This window comes from Stenella coeruleoalba (assembly GCF_951394435.1).
Source record: "Stenella coeruleoalba genome assembly, chromosome: 15".
NCBI lineage: Eukaryota > Metazoa > Chordata > Mammalia > Artiodactyla > Delphinidae > Stenella > Stenella coeruleoalba.
This window is the reverse complement of record NC_137161.1, coordinates 86,770,003-86,787,638: the sequence shown is the minus strand read 5'-3', so window position 1 is coordinate 86,787,638 and position 17,636 is coordinate 86,770,003. Positions and strand designations below refer to the sequence as shown.

Genomic DNA, 17,636 nt, shown 5'->3' with positions numbered 1-17,636 from the left:
ACAGACTGGCAGCAAGGCCATCACCCGGGTGCTGGTCAGACAGGCAGGAGCTCAGGGACTGCCCAGAACTAACCCCCAACTCGGCCCCTTCCCGAGATGCCCCGTGATTCATACGCACGCTAACGACCTGTGCCCTCAAGATCTTTCAGGGCTCCTCCCGAAAGGCCAGCGTAGGGTCCCAGCGGGACTGGAGCCTGGGTCAGCCACTCTGCAGGCGACGTAACCACTCTCACGGGGATGGTGGGGAGACGATGACACACACTCAGCCCTTGCCCACACCCCCGCGCGTTCCCCAACGTCACCCGTCTGACCACCACTCCTCTTGGCTTACTGAGAAGTCACCAAGGCCTGGCTGCGAAACCCGTGACTTCCAAGCCCAGAGCGCCAGGGGACCTGGCGGGAGGTCTCTCAGTTTGCCTGGAGCCCCCCTTCCCAGAGCAGGCTGGAGGGAGAGGACGGGCCGGCGCCCGGACAGAGACGGGGGAGCGCTGATGGCCGAGGCCCCAGGAGGGACGGCCCACACCTGGTCACGGTCAGGCCTGAGACGTGGCCGCTCAGCCTCGGCTCCAGGGCTTTCCTTCTCAGATGCCGTGGTGCTGGGACTTCCACAGCTGCCTGAACCCACCAGGGCCGGCCGAGATTCCCACGGACGGGAAAGGCTGAGAACCTGCCCGGCCCTGAAGGCGCCAAACCTACACAAGCCAGATGCACGCCGCCCACTTCCGTGGCCCCAACAGGAAGGTTTTCAAACAAACACACGGTCGAGAGACAGAAGCCTCTCACCATCCACGCGTGATGCCAATGTCAACATGCAGAATAAGCCACGCGCGGGGGCTGCTGTCAGGTCACGATGAAAAACAAAAGGGGAAGAATCCAGCACCTGACCCCCTCCACCCCTACCAGCCCCAGCATCCCAGCTGCGCTTGGAGCCGCAAATGTGCTGAGATGGAAGGGGGGCCCACGGTGCCCGTGCTCCCCGCCTCGGGGGGTGGCAAAGACCAAGCCACAGCACACAAAGGATTCCGTTTCTCAGAAGACAGAGCAGGTTCTGAGCTGCTTAAGCGTTTCCTTCCGTGCTACCCAAACCAAGAATTTTCAGCATTAAAAAGGAGGCACACGAGAGAAATCCTTCTAATAAGATTAGGAAGCTCGACTCTAAGGAAGGATGTGGGAAGAGGATGAACATGAGTGAGCAAAAGCAGCTGGTGGCATTTATGTTCTTTTGCAAGAGAAACAAACATAATTTGCTTTTCTCCAAGGTAAGGGGCCTCGATGAGGACACGGCGGCGTCAGCCACATGCCCACGCTCAGGCCCAGCGGTGGCAGCACGCAGGTTCCCACCGCGGAGGACGTGGGGACAACAGGACAGGTGCTGCTGAGGGGGTGCCCACACTGCAGCGACCCTGGTGACTCCCAGGGAGCCGGGGCAACGCGTATCAGATGTGCTCATGCCACAGAGCACCCTCCACGCCCCGCCGCACTGCCCTGGTCCCCACTGCCGCATGCCTCACTCACCAGCCACAGGAAAGCAGACGGGGGCCCCAGCACGCCACAGCCAGGCCCCCAGGGGTTCTAGGAGCCCCCCAGTTATGCTCGGAGGTGTAATGAAAACAAAACGCTGAGACAGTAAAAGTGCCAGCAGCCACTACTGAGATGCTCCTGGGAGGGAGGCCTGGCGGCCAGGGTGACACCAGCAGGAGGCCGTGGCAGAAGAGCCAGGGCCCGCCTACCCGGGTTCCAGGTTTAGTATCACCGCCTGCTCTCTGTGTCTCATCAGTAAAACGGAAATACCCCCGCCTCAACGAGCTTCCACAAAAAGGAAAGAAAATACGGTGTGTGAAAAACTTCACAAAATAGAGGCCAACGACTTACTGCAGGATGTGCTGGTGTGAAAAGCACTCAAAGCTAAACACACTCTTTCTACGATTCAGGTATTTAAGGTGAAAACTTACGTCCACACAAAAACATGCACATGGATGGTAACAGCGGCTTTATTCAATAAGGCAGCCAGGGTGTCCTCCAGTAGGTGACGGGTAATAACAGCGACACATCCAGAGAATGGATTTCGTCTGAGGATAAAAAGAAGGGAGCTCTCAAGCCAAGAAAGGACACAGAGGCGCCTGAAACGCACAGTACTGAGTGGCAGAGGCCAGTCTGAAAAGGCTACACACCGTGGGACTCCAACTACACGGCCTTCTGGAAAACGTGAAACGACGGATCGGGGGTCGCCGTGGCGAGGAAGGAGGGAGGGGTGCCCAGATGCACACAGAGGACCGTGAGGGCCGTGAAGTGCCCTGTGTGATGCTGTGATGCGGGACACACGACACTAACCATTTGTCAAAACCCACAGAGAATCCAGCACAGAGAGTGACCCCTAATGTAAACTGTGGACTTTAGTTCGTGTAGCAGTTGGAACAACGGACCACACACTGATGCAGGAATGTCAGTGGTAGGGGATTGTGGGGCGGGGGAAGAGAGACGTGGGAACTCTCTATTTTCTGCTTAATTTTTTTGTAAACCTAAACTACTCTAAAAAATAAAAGTTATTAAATTTAAAACATGAACATTTAAAAATGTCACATACTGTATGATTGATTCTATTTACACAATGTTCTTGCGAAAATTTCCAGAGACGGAGAACAGACTGGGGTGAGGGCAGGGGGCCAGGGTGGCTTTGGGGGGCAGCCCAAGGAGGCCTTCACGGGTGGAGGGTCAATCCTGCATCTCGAATGTGCTTACACAAATCTGCGCGGTGATAACCGGACAGACGCACACACTGTAGGAACGTGAGTTGTGGTCCTGATGCTGCACCAGAATCACCTAGGATGCTACCACCCAGGAAGCTGGTGGAAGATGCATGGGGGCCCCCCTTTCTACCATCGTCACAACTTCCTGTGCATCTAAAATTGTGTTCTAAAGAACATAAAACTAACCCACCCACCAGGCTCTAGCAGTCTCCTCCTTTACTGGGCGCTGTTCCCTGGCTTCTCCGGCTTCCTCTTCTCTGTTTGTTTGTTCCCTCTCAACCTCAGGGAGACCCCAGGAGCTCAGAGCCCTGCCCACCCTACTGCCGCCTAAGCGGTGCCTAGAACAGACGCCCCATAAGAATCTGTGCAACGACAAAGTGAAGGACAGAGTGAGTGAATGACTTTGGGTTCTTTCTTTCGATTCCTTTCCAGCCTTCCCATCTGCCTACATTCTGAGCTTAGAACATGTAAACCTTGCCTGAAGGTCGGCCTTTACAAATCCAGAAAGAATGTGAGGAAATATTTTCAACAGAATAATAAAAATAACCCACATCAAAATTCATGGGTAGGCATTTATGAGAGAAACTCTTAGAAAACTACAAGCAGATGCGGATTTCATTAATCCAATAAAGAGTATCTACAGAAAACAAGCGGCACACGTGGCCCTTAGCGGTGAATTGCTGAAGCTTCCTGAGATCTGCGTGAGCCAAGCACCCGCAGGCAGCCAGGCTCGTCCGCGGGGAGACCTGCTCTCACGCTAGGGGATTTAGCAGGACTATTAGGTACAGACGCGTAGCTGCACTTCCACAGCCCGGCACCAACACAGAGAAGGCAAAGTCCGTGAGACACCATTACAGCTACATCGACACAGAAAACACCTGGGGGACATCTAGCAGCGCGCAAGACGCCTGACCTAAAACTACCAAATGCTGCTGAGTGAAGTTAAAGAAGATCCAAAGAAGCGGAAGAATTATAATGCTCTGGTTCAGAAAACGAAATAATGTTCAGGTGTCGTTTCTCCCCAAACTAGTTTATTCATTGTAATCCCAACCATATTCCAGGAGATTTTTTGTGTGTAAACAGACAAATTTATTCTGAAATGTATAAGGACGTGCAAAGGACCAGAAGGAGCCCGAGAAACTTACAGAACAATCATCAACCTGGACGTTTACTACCAGACACCAAAGCACCATAAAGCTGCATCAGTGGAGACAGGGTGGCGCTGGCAGAAAGACAGACGGAACCAATGGGCAGAACGGAGGACGCAGAGGCTGAGCTGCCCGTCGGCGGTCACTGACTGACACTTAAGGCAACGAGACCACACCCAGGGAACAGAGGGGTCTTTCCAGAAGCGGTGCTGGACCAATGGCACTATCAATGGGGAAAATCACCTTGTCACCTGCTTCACTCACACCTGAAACCAACTCCAGGTGCAGGTGACACCCAAATGTAAAAGGCAAGACAGTAAATCAGAGGGAAGAGAAGAGTTCCTCGCCTCCAAAGGTCAGTCCACCACGAGCCACAGGAGCCGCCATCAAGGCAGCAGAGCCGACAGCTGGGCCGCACGCAGGCGGCCGCCGCTGCCATCCCCAGGCACGGGGAGGAGTGAGGAGGGCCCAGGAGAGGACGTCTGCCTCAGGCGTCTCCAACCAAGACTCCTACCGGCTCAGGGCGGAAACAGCCCTCTACAACCCCCGAACCGGGAGGGCCAGGCGGGAGCGGGCCCTTCACAGAGAGGACGTGGAGGCCCGCACCTCACGAGGCTCCAGGGTCTCACACAACGAGCTGGTACCTCCGTGCCCACCAGTGAGTCAAACCAGAGCCAGACCCGAGGGGCCGGGACTCTCCCACAACTGGGGGTGGGGGTGCACCCCGGGACAGGCACTGTGGGGACAGGCTCTGCGAGCAGCATCCCACACCTCGACGTGCCCACAGAAGCGGGGCCACCGCCGAGCCTGCCCTCACCAGGGACACAGAGCCTACCACCTGCCTATATTCCCTCCAGAAAACTCATCACCTGCTGTCCAGGACAGAATTCAAGGATGTGAAGGTTGACTTTAACCCAGGAGTCTCCCCACTCCTTCTGACCTAACGCACACCCCAACTTCTCCACGTACAAAGCAGGAACTGCCCTCATCCCTGCAGGGCTGAGCTACTTGAGATCAGGAAGGAATGGAGAACCTCAGAGCGAACAGGCTACTCTCCTCGTCTCATGGGTCGGCGCCCGCAGCTCTGGAAGGCACTGGGCTTCAGCGGAGAACCACAGGGACCTGCCACCCTTGGCCCAAGCCTGGGCCTCCCCGCTGCTGAGCTGCTGACCCCACTGCGGCTTGGCCGGCAGCTGGACAAGACTCACCATCACACAGCTCCTGCCAAACCACAGGTGATTTCTCAAAGCTGTCAAGCGAACACGAGGAACATAAAGAGGTAGGTTTACACAAGGTAAACAGCACAAATGCCAACAGCCAACCAAAGCCCCTCCGTCAGAAAAGGACCAGGACACTTGAGGGCAGCCTCCTGGGCGTAACGACGATCCTGGGCAGGGAGGGAGTCCCGGCAGTCGACGGACCCCTGAGCGAAGACTGCTCCCCCGGCCCAGGGAGACTTGCTCCCGGGAGCCTTCCTCCAGGACAGCCTCTTCTGGACACAAGGCAAGAGGAGCTCTGGCCTCTTCTGGGACATCCCCATGTGCTTCCTGCCTCAATTTCCCAAAAGCTCACCTTCTGCCCACGTATTTGTTTCTTAAGCAGCAACAGCGGGGGTCCCACGGGGGCGGGGGGACGACATCACTGCCAGACCGTGACCCTGGAGGTAAGACACCAATGACAGGTGTCCTCCTCCGAAGGCTGCTCCACTAGGAAATGGGGGTCGGGGGGGTGTAGGAAAGAGGGGGAAGGGGGGCTTTTACTTTCATTTTTTTGAAAAAATTCATGCTATAAATTAGCTTTCACTGCTTAGAGTCTATAAATACAATTCTGTAACCATATTGTGGAATATTAGGGGCACGCTGGAAATAGCTCATTTCAAATAGGAAAATGGTTTGTGTTCACCCAGTTCTGGAAGCCAATTTTCAATTGCTTAAAATAGTCATGGTATTTTACCAAGGTAATTACACTCTTAGCTATCAGTAACAATTAAGCCCTTAGACTAGAGATGCTTAATAAGGTCTCAAAATAAAATCACACATTCCAAGCACTGTACTCTGAAATGTCAAACACGCAAATAGAGCCCTCGATGGGGCGCAGGAGAGCCCTGTCGGCGCACCTGGCCCAGTGCCGCAGCGGAGGGCGGGTCACTGCACTCGCCACGCCCTACCCCAGGGAGCTGGTCCGGGGGCTCCCAGAGGGGTGGGAGTGTCTCCCAAGGAAGACAGGAAGATCAGCAACCAGAGCACCCTCGAGACCCGACAGCTGCCGCCCTGGAGGTGCCTCGAGCGGGAAGCACGCAGACCACGAGGGAGCCGCCGTGCGAGCCCGAGGGCGGGGCGGGGTGGGGGGCCGGACGTGCTCGGCTCCAACCAGAAAGCGGCCGCCTGGCCGCCCTCTGCAGACCGGCCAGACGAACAGCTTAATCATGCGGCTGGCAAGGTGGGCCCCGCGCGCCTGACCCGGCCACCAACCCACGGCAAACGTGCCTCCGAGCCACAGCTGGTGTAAGTCACCTGTCAGTGCCGGGCGATCGGTACCGCCCCCCACCTCTCTCTCAGAGCTACGCCTGTCAGCGCAGCGGGCCAGGGCCAGGACCGAATTAGACCAAACAGCGCCATCAGCTTCCAACCTGCTGAGCAGGGGGAAGAGAGGAGTGGAAATTTCCTGCCTCGGGAGCCCAGGGCAGTGACCTTCAAGGCCAGAAACTGCCCGAGGAGGAAGCCAGGCACAGCGCACGATCACGGAGGTGCCGATGGATCCCGAGGCCGCGGCGCCCGCGGCGCTGGAGATATGCCCCCGCTGAGGGGCCGCCCGGTGCACCAGCGGGACCTGTACCAGTGAACCGGTGCGACCCTGGTGAAGCAGAGCCGCCAGGCCGCCAACCCAGCCCACAAGGACACTCGCTGGGCGGTACGGGCACTGGACGTGGACGACACGGACAAGACCGACGGGCCCCGCACGAGGACAGCTCGCAAACTCGCCAGGCGTCTCCCCTGTGGGGCCACCGGCAAGGCTGGCGTCGAGGTCGGCCAAGCCTGACCCCAGGAAGCTCGAGTGACGTGACACACACGGCAGGGGACGTGCTGGAGAGGTCGGGACACGGTGAGCTTTCAGCAGCCGGAATGTGACCTGCCTCCTAAAAGCTTCATGACCAGGAGGTCCCAGGTTTTTATCAAACAATCAAGAACAGGCAAACAGTTGTCAGACGTGACTCCTGGAACTTCCCAGGGGGACGCCCCTGCCCCCAGCCCGCCAGGTCAGCGCGCCCGCCTGGCCGCTCACTGTCAGCCTGAGGGCAGGTGGGAGGAGTCCGCCAGCATCTGGACAACCCCAACCCTCGCCTAGAGAACATCTGGGGACAGTTTCTGGCTTTTTCCTTCCTTGTCTTCTGAAATTTCAGCATCCAAGGCAACATTTTAAATAATGCTCTCTCACACAAAAATCGTAATTCATGCTCCAGCGAGCTGTGCGTTATCAAGCCAGGCATCAGAGCCCCTCGGGCTCAGCACAGTTAGCAAAAACCCGGCCGCCCAGACGGAGCTGGGAGCAGGAACGCATCCCGCCCGGCGCACCTGCACACAGGTGACAGTTTCCCACTGCAGTCTACCCTGCGCTCCCTGGGCTCCGAAGGAGGGAAAGGCTGCACCTGCCCACCAGGCCGGAGGGAGGGCTGACCCCACCGTGAGACACAGGGGGTCGGGGCTGACATCCCGATACCCCAGGTCAGTGCGTGAAGGCCCCGGGCTCTGCCCTTCACAAGGAGGAGAGGCCCAGCAGGGAATCCCAGGGTCTGCATTTCAGAGCAATCCAGGGTAAAAACGCACAGGCTGGCTAAATCGCCAAGATGCTCTCCCCTTTGGTGAGGGGAGAGCTCAGTCTGATGTGAGCCGTGACTCACAGGCAGCGCTGTGCGTGTCTAACTGATCGAGAAGTGGGGACACAGAGCACTGGTGGCTCTGGGTGCACTGCACTTGGTAGAGACCCTGGCAAACGTGGGGGCCTGGAGAGAAGACTAAGCGTGGACACGGCAGGGGCGGGCCGGGAGCTGCTGGCCCGGAAGGCAGGCCCCCGCGCAGGCGCCCCATACCTTCGTCAGCAGCAGGACGCGCTTCTGCAGCCGCCGGGCCAGGGCCTCGTGCATCTCCCGCTTCTTCCTCTCCTCCAGCAGCTGGCTGCTGAGCTGGCGGACCTCCTCCTGGAGCTGCAGCCTGGCCTTCTCCAGCCCCCGGGCACTGCAAGAGGCAAAAGGGCAGAGTGATGAGGCCTGGCCCCCAGGACAGCACCCAGTGACGGCCCCCAGGCCCAGCGCGGCCCACGTCACTCAGGTCCCAAAATAGAGCCGCACGTGCAACCAGCCCGCTGTCGCTTCCTCACTTCTGAATAGCTACTTAAAGCCTTTCAGGAGCTTCTGGATTTCAAAGAGTCGCCCAGGGTGATCCCAGAACACGGAAGGTGCGGGGGAGGGAAGCTCAGCTCCACACACAATGGGGAAAACGCCAGCAACGCGGGCTTCGTTCGGGAGGGCGCCTCTGAAGGAGCTGAATCACCAGGGCAGGCGCTGCCCACCCGGACCGCAGTCGGCCACAGATGCGCAGCTCCGTGCGGCGCGGGGGCGTCAAGTACCAGCCCAGGGTGGGCCCCTTCCACAGACATCCTGCAGAGTCGAGCCCCCCCGCAGAGCTCCGACAGCAGGGGGCAGACCCCGGGGCACGCGCTTCCCTCCGCGGCCAGCGCCCTGCCTCAGTTCACACACTTGATGTTGTTCTCCGGTTACCGTTACAGCCTCTCGCCTGGGCAGCCTCCGGTGCCACCAAGCCGCCCCTCAGACTGCAGATCGGATGGGCACCCATGGGCTCACATGCCAACTTCCTGGCAGGGCATCTTCAGAGTTTGGTCTTTGCCGCTCTTTCCCTCAAAACTCCATCAGTCCTTCACACCCTGTAGGGACCGTCCTCTGCCCTGCCTGTTCCCACACAGGCTTCAGGAACCCCCGTCCTGCCCCACCTACACGGGAGGTGCCCACACGCAGACACCCCCCCGGCTTTTTGAGGGGACGGTGATCAGGAGAGTTCCCGGGAGGGAGGACGCCCCAGGAAAAGGAGGCGCTCACCCCACCGGCGGGTGGGCGGGTGAGCCGTGAAGCATGGGCCGAGGGCGCTGTGTCCACGCTCTTCTTTCAAGCAGAGGAAACCTCTTTCCAAGACAAACCTTTAATATTCTGCTTCTGTATTTTTCTTTTGAGATCTTACCAGGATTATATTACAAGGTGCTATTTGTAACATTTAGCTGGGGTGACGCCCAGTGACAACGAAATGACTTCGAAAATATAAAAGTTGGAGCTGAGGGGCGCTAGAGACAACACCACCTGCATCTTGTATCATTCTTGGCATCCAATTTTTTCTTTCTTTGCTTTGATTACACGATTTCAAGAAAGCCTTAATCCACAGGGATGGCAGACAACGCTTTCTTTGGAGGTGGTCTCCGCTGTGCTAATTTCTTCCATTTCACATCTGAGTGAGTATGGGGTTACTTTTCATCGTAATTTAGTATAATTCTTTGAAGAGCTAACTACAATTTGAGAGTAAACGTGGAACACGCGTTTACGGGACTTTGTAAGAGACTCAGGGAACGCCTGGTCTCAGAGCCGGAGCAGCGTTCTCACCCGGGGCCCCGCACCTCGCCCCTCGCAGCCACCGCGGAAAGCCTTCCTCTAAGAGCGAGTCCCCCTGCACAGCTGGCCGAGGGCACCTACCACTTCTACGTGCTTCATAACCAAAGATGTAAAATAAAGTAAAACAAAACAAGTGCAAGTATTCATTGAAACAGACATTTAAAGAGGCCGCTTTGAGTTCTAGTTCAATTTAAAACTATTCATACGCCAATTTAATAATCAAGGACTGTGAAATCAACTCTGGAATCACTGACTTCAGGTGGGCAAGGGCACAGCGTTTTGAATCACTGCTCCGCCGTGTGATTTAATTAGAGGAACTCGGGCTCCCGTGTCCAAGCTGCCGAGGCCAGCTTGCAGGGGGCGGGGCTGCTTTGAGCACAGGCTTTCTGGGCACAGCCCTGGTGGGAACTGACAAACCCCAAGACCCAGGGTTTCGGGAGCACGACGTCCCCACACAGAGGTCTGGAGGCCTCCCCCCCGAGGGCAGGTATGAAGGCCACAGAGTAACTGCTGTCCACCTGCAGAGAGCTGGAGACCCTGACTCCTGGGGCCTGGCCCAGGGCCACCTCACCTGCACCTAGCCTGTCACCGCCAGCTCACTGTGTGGGCCCCTAAAACGCGGGTGGGCCTGAGGCCCCAGACCAGGCCCAAGATGTCGCAAGAACAAGTATGTCAAGTGCAGGACACAGTGCCAGTCACACGTCCAGCAGCACCCACAGATGACGACCGAGCCTTTCGGGGCCCAGGTGGGCAAAGCTCCTGCCCGCTTAGAAAAACCACCTGTCCTTCCCCGTGCGACCTGCTCTTCAGGAAACCAAGACGGGAAGCAATGCAGCAGAGGACACACAACCCCAGGCACCAGCAAGCAGCCCTGGGAGGGCAGCCCCCGGCAGGCTGGCCCGAGTGGCGCTCGGCCCGGGCCGGGGTCTCCTGGGGTCTCCCGTGGAGGCGCTCCACCCTCAGGCTCGCCAGCCCCATGTCACCCCGAGTTCCAAGGCCTGCCATGAGGCCTAACGTTCCATCAGTACTCAGTTTTTTTTAAAGCTGGACTAGACCTAAATAACCAACCTGGGCAACTTACAGGAGGCGGTGCTGCTGGCACTGCCCACAGAGCGCTGCTTGGGCCGCCGCAGCCTGGCTCTGACTCTCCTGAGCCCCGGTGACAAACTGGCCCAGCCCCGGAGAGACAGCAGGGGTCAAGCGGCACCACGGGCCCCAGCCCCCAGGCTCTCGTTCTCAACGGTGCGGGTCTCGGGAAGACGCCGTGCGTTCTGTGCAGCAGAGGCTTAACCCAGGGCGCGGCTCACTGGTAAGTGAAAGAGGAGAAAGAGGCGCCCGGATAGCTTCAGGGAGAAGCTGGGGTCCCCTGAAATCGCTCCATCTGGAGACCGAGAGCACTGGGACCCACGCCTCTGCAGGGGCACCACTGCCGTCGGGCCTGCACCAGCCGGAGTGGGTGGTGCCGGGAGGGGAAGGGCTGCCCCGCGCCACGGGCAGGAAAGGGAGCGGCAGGAACCCCCTTCTGGGAGAAGCAGTGAGCACAGGCCTCCCTCCCCGCGGCCTTGCGGCTCTCCCGGCAGCGCCCCTCCGCGCGGGCCGCAAAGGGCACCGGCTGGCAAAGCAGAGCTGGGAAAGGGAGGCTGGAGTGCAGGACTGCCACGGGCAGAAGACGGACAAGAAGCGGCAAATACGTGATCAGCTCGGGAGGGAGGGAAAGCAGGGAAGGACCCAGAGTCTACAGCAGAGCAGGGCAGAGGCTCTGTTTACGTGAGAGGGCACCGCACCGCCCCAGAGGGCAGCACGACGGGGTCTGAAGCCGCTGGGTGTGCGCCAGGGGCCAGGAGGGGTCAGAGGGCACAGACGGAAAGGGGAGGAAGAGCAACCGGGAAGGGCCGCATGGAGAGGGCAGGAGAGAGCGGGAGGGGAAAAGACGGAGCGCAGAGACAGGACCTCTCAGAACAACGCGGGTGGAGGGGGCGGCCCAGGAGGCGCTGGCTTGGGTCTACAGGTTCTCGGCGGAGCAGGCAAGAGCACAGGGTGTGCTCGAGGGAGCGACCCCGCAGGGTGGGGACGTCCCGGTGGGCGGGAGAGGAGGGACCGTGAACGGCCGGGCCTCGGCGGACAAGGGGTGGACGAACTGGCACAAACAGGGCCTGCTCTTGTACGGGAGTGCCGTTTTCTGACGTTTCCAATAACTCCCCCCGAAGTGCCCCAAAGGGGTTTCTCACAACACCTGCCAACGGGCGGCCCTGCCCTGTCCTCGTGTGCCGGGGGGTGAGAGCACAACTTCAGCCTCTCCAGAGAGGGCCTCCTGCAGCCTGGGCCGCAGGCCCGTCGGCCACCGCTCTGCGAACAGAGGCCTGTGGGTCCCCGAGCCACGGAGGCCCGACCCAGAGCGCCAGCACCACATGGCCGCCTCTTCCCTGCGGAACGCCCTCCAGTTCAATCGCGGCCTTCCTTGTGAAGTAAAGAGGAGAAAACCCATAAAAAACTAAACCTCTGGTTCCGTGCTGACGTTGAACCCTGAAGTCGGTGGCATTTCCGTGAACCTCTGGGAGTTCAAAATGAAGCCCTCAGTTCTCAGGGGAGAGGGCGTTCATCCATCAGGACCTTTCTGAGCTGGCGTCTGCGGAAGGAAGTAAGGCCTGAGCTCTTGAGAACCCCTCTCTGCACTGTGACGGGCCGCTGCAGCCCACTGTAATGTCATCTTCATCAGAAAACCCCCAGCCTAAGGATATCTACTTTCAAGGAAGGATGAAAGGACACGCACGCTGTGAAGCTGCAGGCAACACCTGAACGACCTTCTCTCGCTCAGCGCGGTTCTGCCCTGGCCTCGCACCGCACCTCCAGCCGCCACCGCAGCATCCCGGTGCCAAGGGCCGTGCCGTGACACTCGCCTGCGGGGCAGGAGGCCCAGAGGGCTGGCCAGCTCCTCTAGGAAGCACGCGGACGGGGCGGGGCAACCGACCCCAGGAAGGACCGCCCCGCTGTGCGGAGCTCTCGCTCCAAGCTGCTGTGGGCCGGGGGCCTGGCACCCAGTCTTGCCTGGAAGGTCAGCATGGAGGGCGGAAACACCCGGTAGCCGTAGCCGGGCCCACGTTCAAACCAAGAACGGCTCTGAGGCAAGCAAACCTGCAGTCGGCGACATGTGGTCGAGACGTTCACGCGGACACATGGCACTAGGCAAGACCTTTACTTCCGACGACTGCCCACGAGTACCTCCCCGAGGGCACGCGGTCACCCGCCCGGGGCCCTGCGGGTTAAGCTGTGAACAAGACTGAACGCGCACACTGATCCCTGGTGGCTACACTTCAGCAGCGAACTAGGATGATATTAACAGAATTTAATTCACACTCCTGCAAAGCCCCTAAGCTCCCTTACGCTGGGGCTCCGAGGAGCAGAGCTCAAACCCACCACACACGTGCTCTCCAAGCACCCCCGTCCCACAGACGGGTGACCAGGCCTCGGGGGCTGCCACTGAGTCGAGGCCCCTCCGCCCCGACCAGGACACGGTGCCCGACCTCCAGTCTCTCCAGTTCTGTGCCCCGTGTGTCCCGGCCACCAGGCAGGACAAGCCAAGCCACCACCACGTAGGTGACTCACTGTGTGTGTGTGTCTGGGGCGTGAGGGCTCACAGGCCGGCCCCAGAGCCACCCGGAGGGGGAGGGCAGCTCCTCAGGGGAGCCTCAGAAACTGAAAATCCTCCACGCCTGCCTGTGGAGAGAGTGAAAGGGAGGGTCGTGGAAAGGACAGGGCACAGCAGAACAGGGCAGGCAAGGGCTGGCCGATCTGACACGACACGGGGCTGCGGCCGGCACACGCGCGGGACTCGGGACACGACTGGGCTGCAGCACGTACCGAACGGAGGTCAGGGTTTCAGCTGAGAGCAGGGTCACCACCAGCTCGATGGGCAGGACTGCCAAGACGGCCTGTGGCAGCAGGCGAAGCGGGGAGAAACCGGCAGGGATGAGACCCAGCCAGACGGAGCCCTGGGGTGCAGCGCCGTGTGTGCCAGGCCGTCCAAGGGCACGGTGAGGACGCTCGGGACTCGCTGGCTGTGAAGGACAGGGCAGGGGCACAGAGGGCACAGGACGCACAGCTGGCCTCCAGGTGGCCAGCTCTCAGAGCTACCCGAGGATGGGAAGGGCTGCTTGGAGAGAGGCCGGCCTCCAGCCAGAAGGGCTTCAGCTACAGGCCGGCCTGCTCTTCGGGAGGGAACCGGCAGGGGCGCTGCACCGCTGGGGGTGCCCACGCAACGCAGATTTCCTCACTGCTAAGACTCGGGGCTCACTTCCGGAAGCCATGGCCTGGCGGATGAACAGTGGATGGAGGGACACCGCAAAGCAGCAGACCACACGCCGACCGGCAGAGGAGGGGCCACGCGGCCGCTCTCGTACCCGCACCTCCAGTTTCCTCCAATCAAGGCTTCGGTTCCCAAAATTCTCTCCGCCAGCACCCTGAGCACAGGCCCTGGTGGTTTTCTAAGGAAGCGGGGTCGTGCTGCCAGCAGCGGGAGCAGAGGCCCCACGCGCGATCCCGCACGAAGCCCACGGGTCCTCTGGTGGGTCCACCACGTTCCGGTCCTGAAGGCTGCCCGGGAAGCTGCACGACACCGAAACGGCAGCAAGGGTGCCCGCAGCCGGGACCCGCGTGCTCGCCCAGCCGTGCCTCATCTCGGCGCTTTGCAGGACGCACTTGCGGGAAAGACAAGAGGGGCCAGGGTGGGCGTGGGCCACAGGCCAAGGACGGGCAGGGCCACCAACACAGAAGCACTTCTGGAGCAAAGACCCTCTAAGGGAGCTGCTGCAGATACAGACCAGCAAGGGTCAGTATCCGAACGGGGTCTCGAGACGACGAGAACCCACCCAGATCAGCACAGGGAACAGGTGGGCCTGAAGGAACCCGGCAGTGGGCTCCACACGGAGGGAAGGACAGGACCCCACCAGGGAGGGAGGGCTGGATGCTGCCCCCGACCTCCGGGGGTCTGCTCCTGCCCCCAAGGGCGTCACCACTGACAGCCGTGCATGCTGAGCCCCGGACTCACCCTCGACAGCCCCCCCTTCCCTTCCACCAGGGCTCCGCAGACCTGACAGCCCCACACACGCTGAGCACAGGCTCCCCGCATCTGCACCCCCAGACCTGGTCCAGGCCGCCCCTCCTCACGGGCCCCCACCGCCGCCTGCTCACCCGTCACCCCTCCTGACCGAACACACAAACCTCACCCGTCCCAAGACTCCCCTTTAACCACTCCACAGCCTCCTGCATTTGAAGGACAGCCCAGGCCAAGGCCAGACCCAGCGTCACTCAGCTGCAGGGAGCCACGCCCGCCGTGTCCACGGGCCTGGCCAGGAGCCACGCGGCAGCTCAGCAGGGCAGGGCGGACGGTCAGGCGGAGCCAGGTACTGGTTTCGGAAATACTCTCCCAGACAGCGGGGGTCGGCGCCGAGCCACGCCGCTCCCACCCCCACGCCCCTGCCCAGAGAGGTTCCTGCCACGCAGAGCCTGGGTGTGTCCCGGGGGCAGTGCAATCACGGGAGCGGAAACCCACCGCTGCTCCTGGAGGGAAACTAGCAACTGCAGCCCTGATTCCCCAGGACAGAGATTCACCAGAGCCGGGCACGAGTCCCTCAGCGTCGGAGGTCAGGTGCTTCAGAAAACTCTCTGAACCTCCATTTCCTCAGCAATGAAGGGAAGCCACTGCCATCTGCCTAACAGGGTGGCGGGGACACTCACAAGGCACATGCAGAGCGCACAGCACATGCCAAGTGTGCACACGGTGAAGCCCCCGTGCTGCTGCCTTAACGGGGTGCAGCGGGATGACCCGCCGTCTGCACCCAGCTAAGTAGAGAAGCCGCGTCCAGGGAGAGACCGCCTTGAAAAGAGCTGGTTGAGATCTGTGCCACCGTTTCCTTTTCAGAAGCTTCACACGGGACTAGAGAAGAAAGCAGAGATCAGGAGCGGGGAGCTCCGTGGTGCCCAGCATGCTCGTGCACCCCCGGGTCCCGCTGAGTGCCCACACAACCCGAGTGGGAAGGGTACTGCTACCACATCCCTATCCCCGGACGGGGCACACACAGCCGATGGACGCAAGCCAGGCTCTTATTCAGACCAGAGCCCCGACTACACGCGTGGGCACCCTCTCACCGCACGGCCAACCTGGACCAACGGCTGAGAGCAGGTCTTGGGCGTAGCAGTGGGACCCTGGGCTCCGTCAGTCTGGTCAAGGGGTAGCTTCGGCATGTGTGCGGAGAAGGAAGGGGACCAGGGAGACAGGAGGTGGGCAGCCCCTCCATTCTGGGTCCTGCTCAGACTCAGGAGGGGCCCCCTAGGAGAGGAGCCGTGAGCCTCGCCCGTCACCCCGGATGCCCAGGCCCGGCGTTGGCACACAGCCGTCTTCACGTACAGCATCTAATTCCAATCCTAAATGCCTCCAGGTGTCATTACACATTTCTCAGAAAAAAATAAAAAATCTAAACAGTGGAAACAAAACCAGAGAATGAAAAAGGCAAAGGATGAAGTAATTACCAATCAAAGGAACAGCGAGGGGCAGCCTGGGGGCTGCAGCGGGCCTCCCTGTCACCTCTCCTCCGCCCAACTCCCAACATCTCATCAATGCGAATCGCCAAATTCAATCTGCATTCCCAGATAAACAGAGGCCACAGTTAATACTCTCATCTGACCTTGAAATGTGAGGAGGAAAATTACCCTTTGCAATTTCAATTCAAGCCCAGCCATAATGAATAATCCAATTCTGCTGATCCGTTACCAACCTGTAACCGCACGGGTGGGTGGGGCTGACTCCAAATTCTGGGGTGGGGAGCCCAAGCGAGGCCGGCGGGAGCAGCCCAGTGCTGGGTGCCAGGCTCACAGCAGGATGCCCTCAGCCCACCCCAGGGGGCCCCCGGGACTCAGGACGCAGACACGGCAGGGAGCAGAGGGCAAGTCGGCCCCTCAGATCCTGCAGAGCAGCTGCCCTGGACCCTCGAGCTCCGGCTCTCAGCACAACCCAGGGGGAGGACGGTGGACGGGTAACTAAAGTGACCCTTCGCTCAGGTGGCGCAGACGCCCCCTGCAGCGGAGGTGACCTTCTGACCTCTCACGTGCACCATCTCACTAAGCCCCACAGCATCCCTGAGGATGCGGGTCCGGAACACGGCCCGCAGACGGGACAGGGCCCAGGGAGAGGGACCTTCTACACCGCGCTCGGCAAGCCGTCCGCCGCCTGCTCTGGAAACACGGTTTGGCTGGAGCGCGGCCTGGCCCGCTCCTCACGTGGCATCTACGCTGCTTTCCTGTGACAGAGATTCTGGGGCCTGAAAAGGCAGAACTATGTACTACGGGCTGCCGGTCACTGCGCTCTGCCTGGTGTAAGGTCCGGACAGGCCTCCGCCCACTGGCGGTCGGCCCCTCCCCGCCCCGCCAAGTGGAGCTAACGGCACAGAAGCTCGTAGCAGCCTGGCTGGCCCCGGGCACTGCTGACACAGGACCCCTCACCAACGAGACGAGCGCCAGCCAGTGCACTGTCCCCTCACACTGCGCCCCACCCTCTCACATCCGGAGCCCAGGGATCCTCCTGTTTCTGGTCTGAACAGACGCCACAGCCTCCAGGCCCCCTGTGGCAGCGACGTCCATGGATCTGCCCAGGGTGGTTCTGAAGCCAGGCTGCGTGGGCACGAGGGAGGTGAGGAAGAGCCCACAAAACAGCAGGCCCGGTGCTCTTGCCCATTTCCCACCCGACTCCCCCTCCTGCTTCAGCTGGGGGTGGCAGGCAAGTGGCCGTCCCAGGGTCACAGAACTCCACGTGGCCGATGATGCTGAGGGTCGGGCTGCCCCCGCAGCACACCCGTCTCTGTCCTTCCAGACCCCCCGTCTCCCTCCCTGGGTCAAGGATGGCAAACGCCTCAAGGCAGACCCACCCCCACCCCCAGGGGGTCAGGAGCACGGGGTGCAGGCCGGGGTCAACCACCTCCACCAAGGGAGAGGAAGGGGCACGCCGGGGGCATTCACGTGCACCTCACTGAGGGGTCCCGAGGGGTGCAAAGAGGTCCGGGACAGACGAGGTCGGGATGT

General features: G+C 60.3%; 1 protein-coding gene across 4 annotated transcripts in view; it reads right to left on the bottom strand.

The window, feature by feature from the left end:
• Positions 1-17,636, bottom strand: part of MAD1L1 (mitotic arrest deficient 1 like 1) — a 314,290-nt gene that overhangs the window by 158,345 nt on the left and 138,309 nt on the right. For all 4 annotated transcript variants that reach the window (XM_079945107.1, XM_079945106.1, XM_079945109.1 and 1 more), the window contains one exon: positions 7,983-8,127. In XM_079945107.1, coding sequence (XP_079801233.1) covers positions 7,983-8,127 — 145 coding nt within the window. The remainder of the gene's footprint in view (positions 1-7,982; positions 8,128-17,636) is intronic.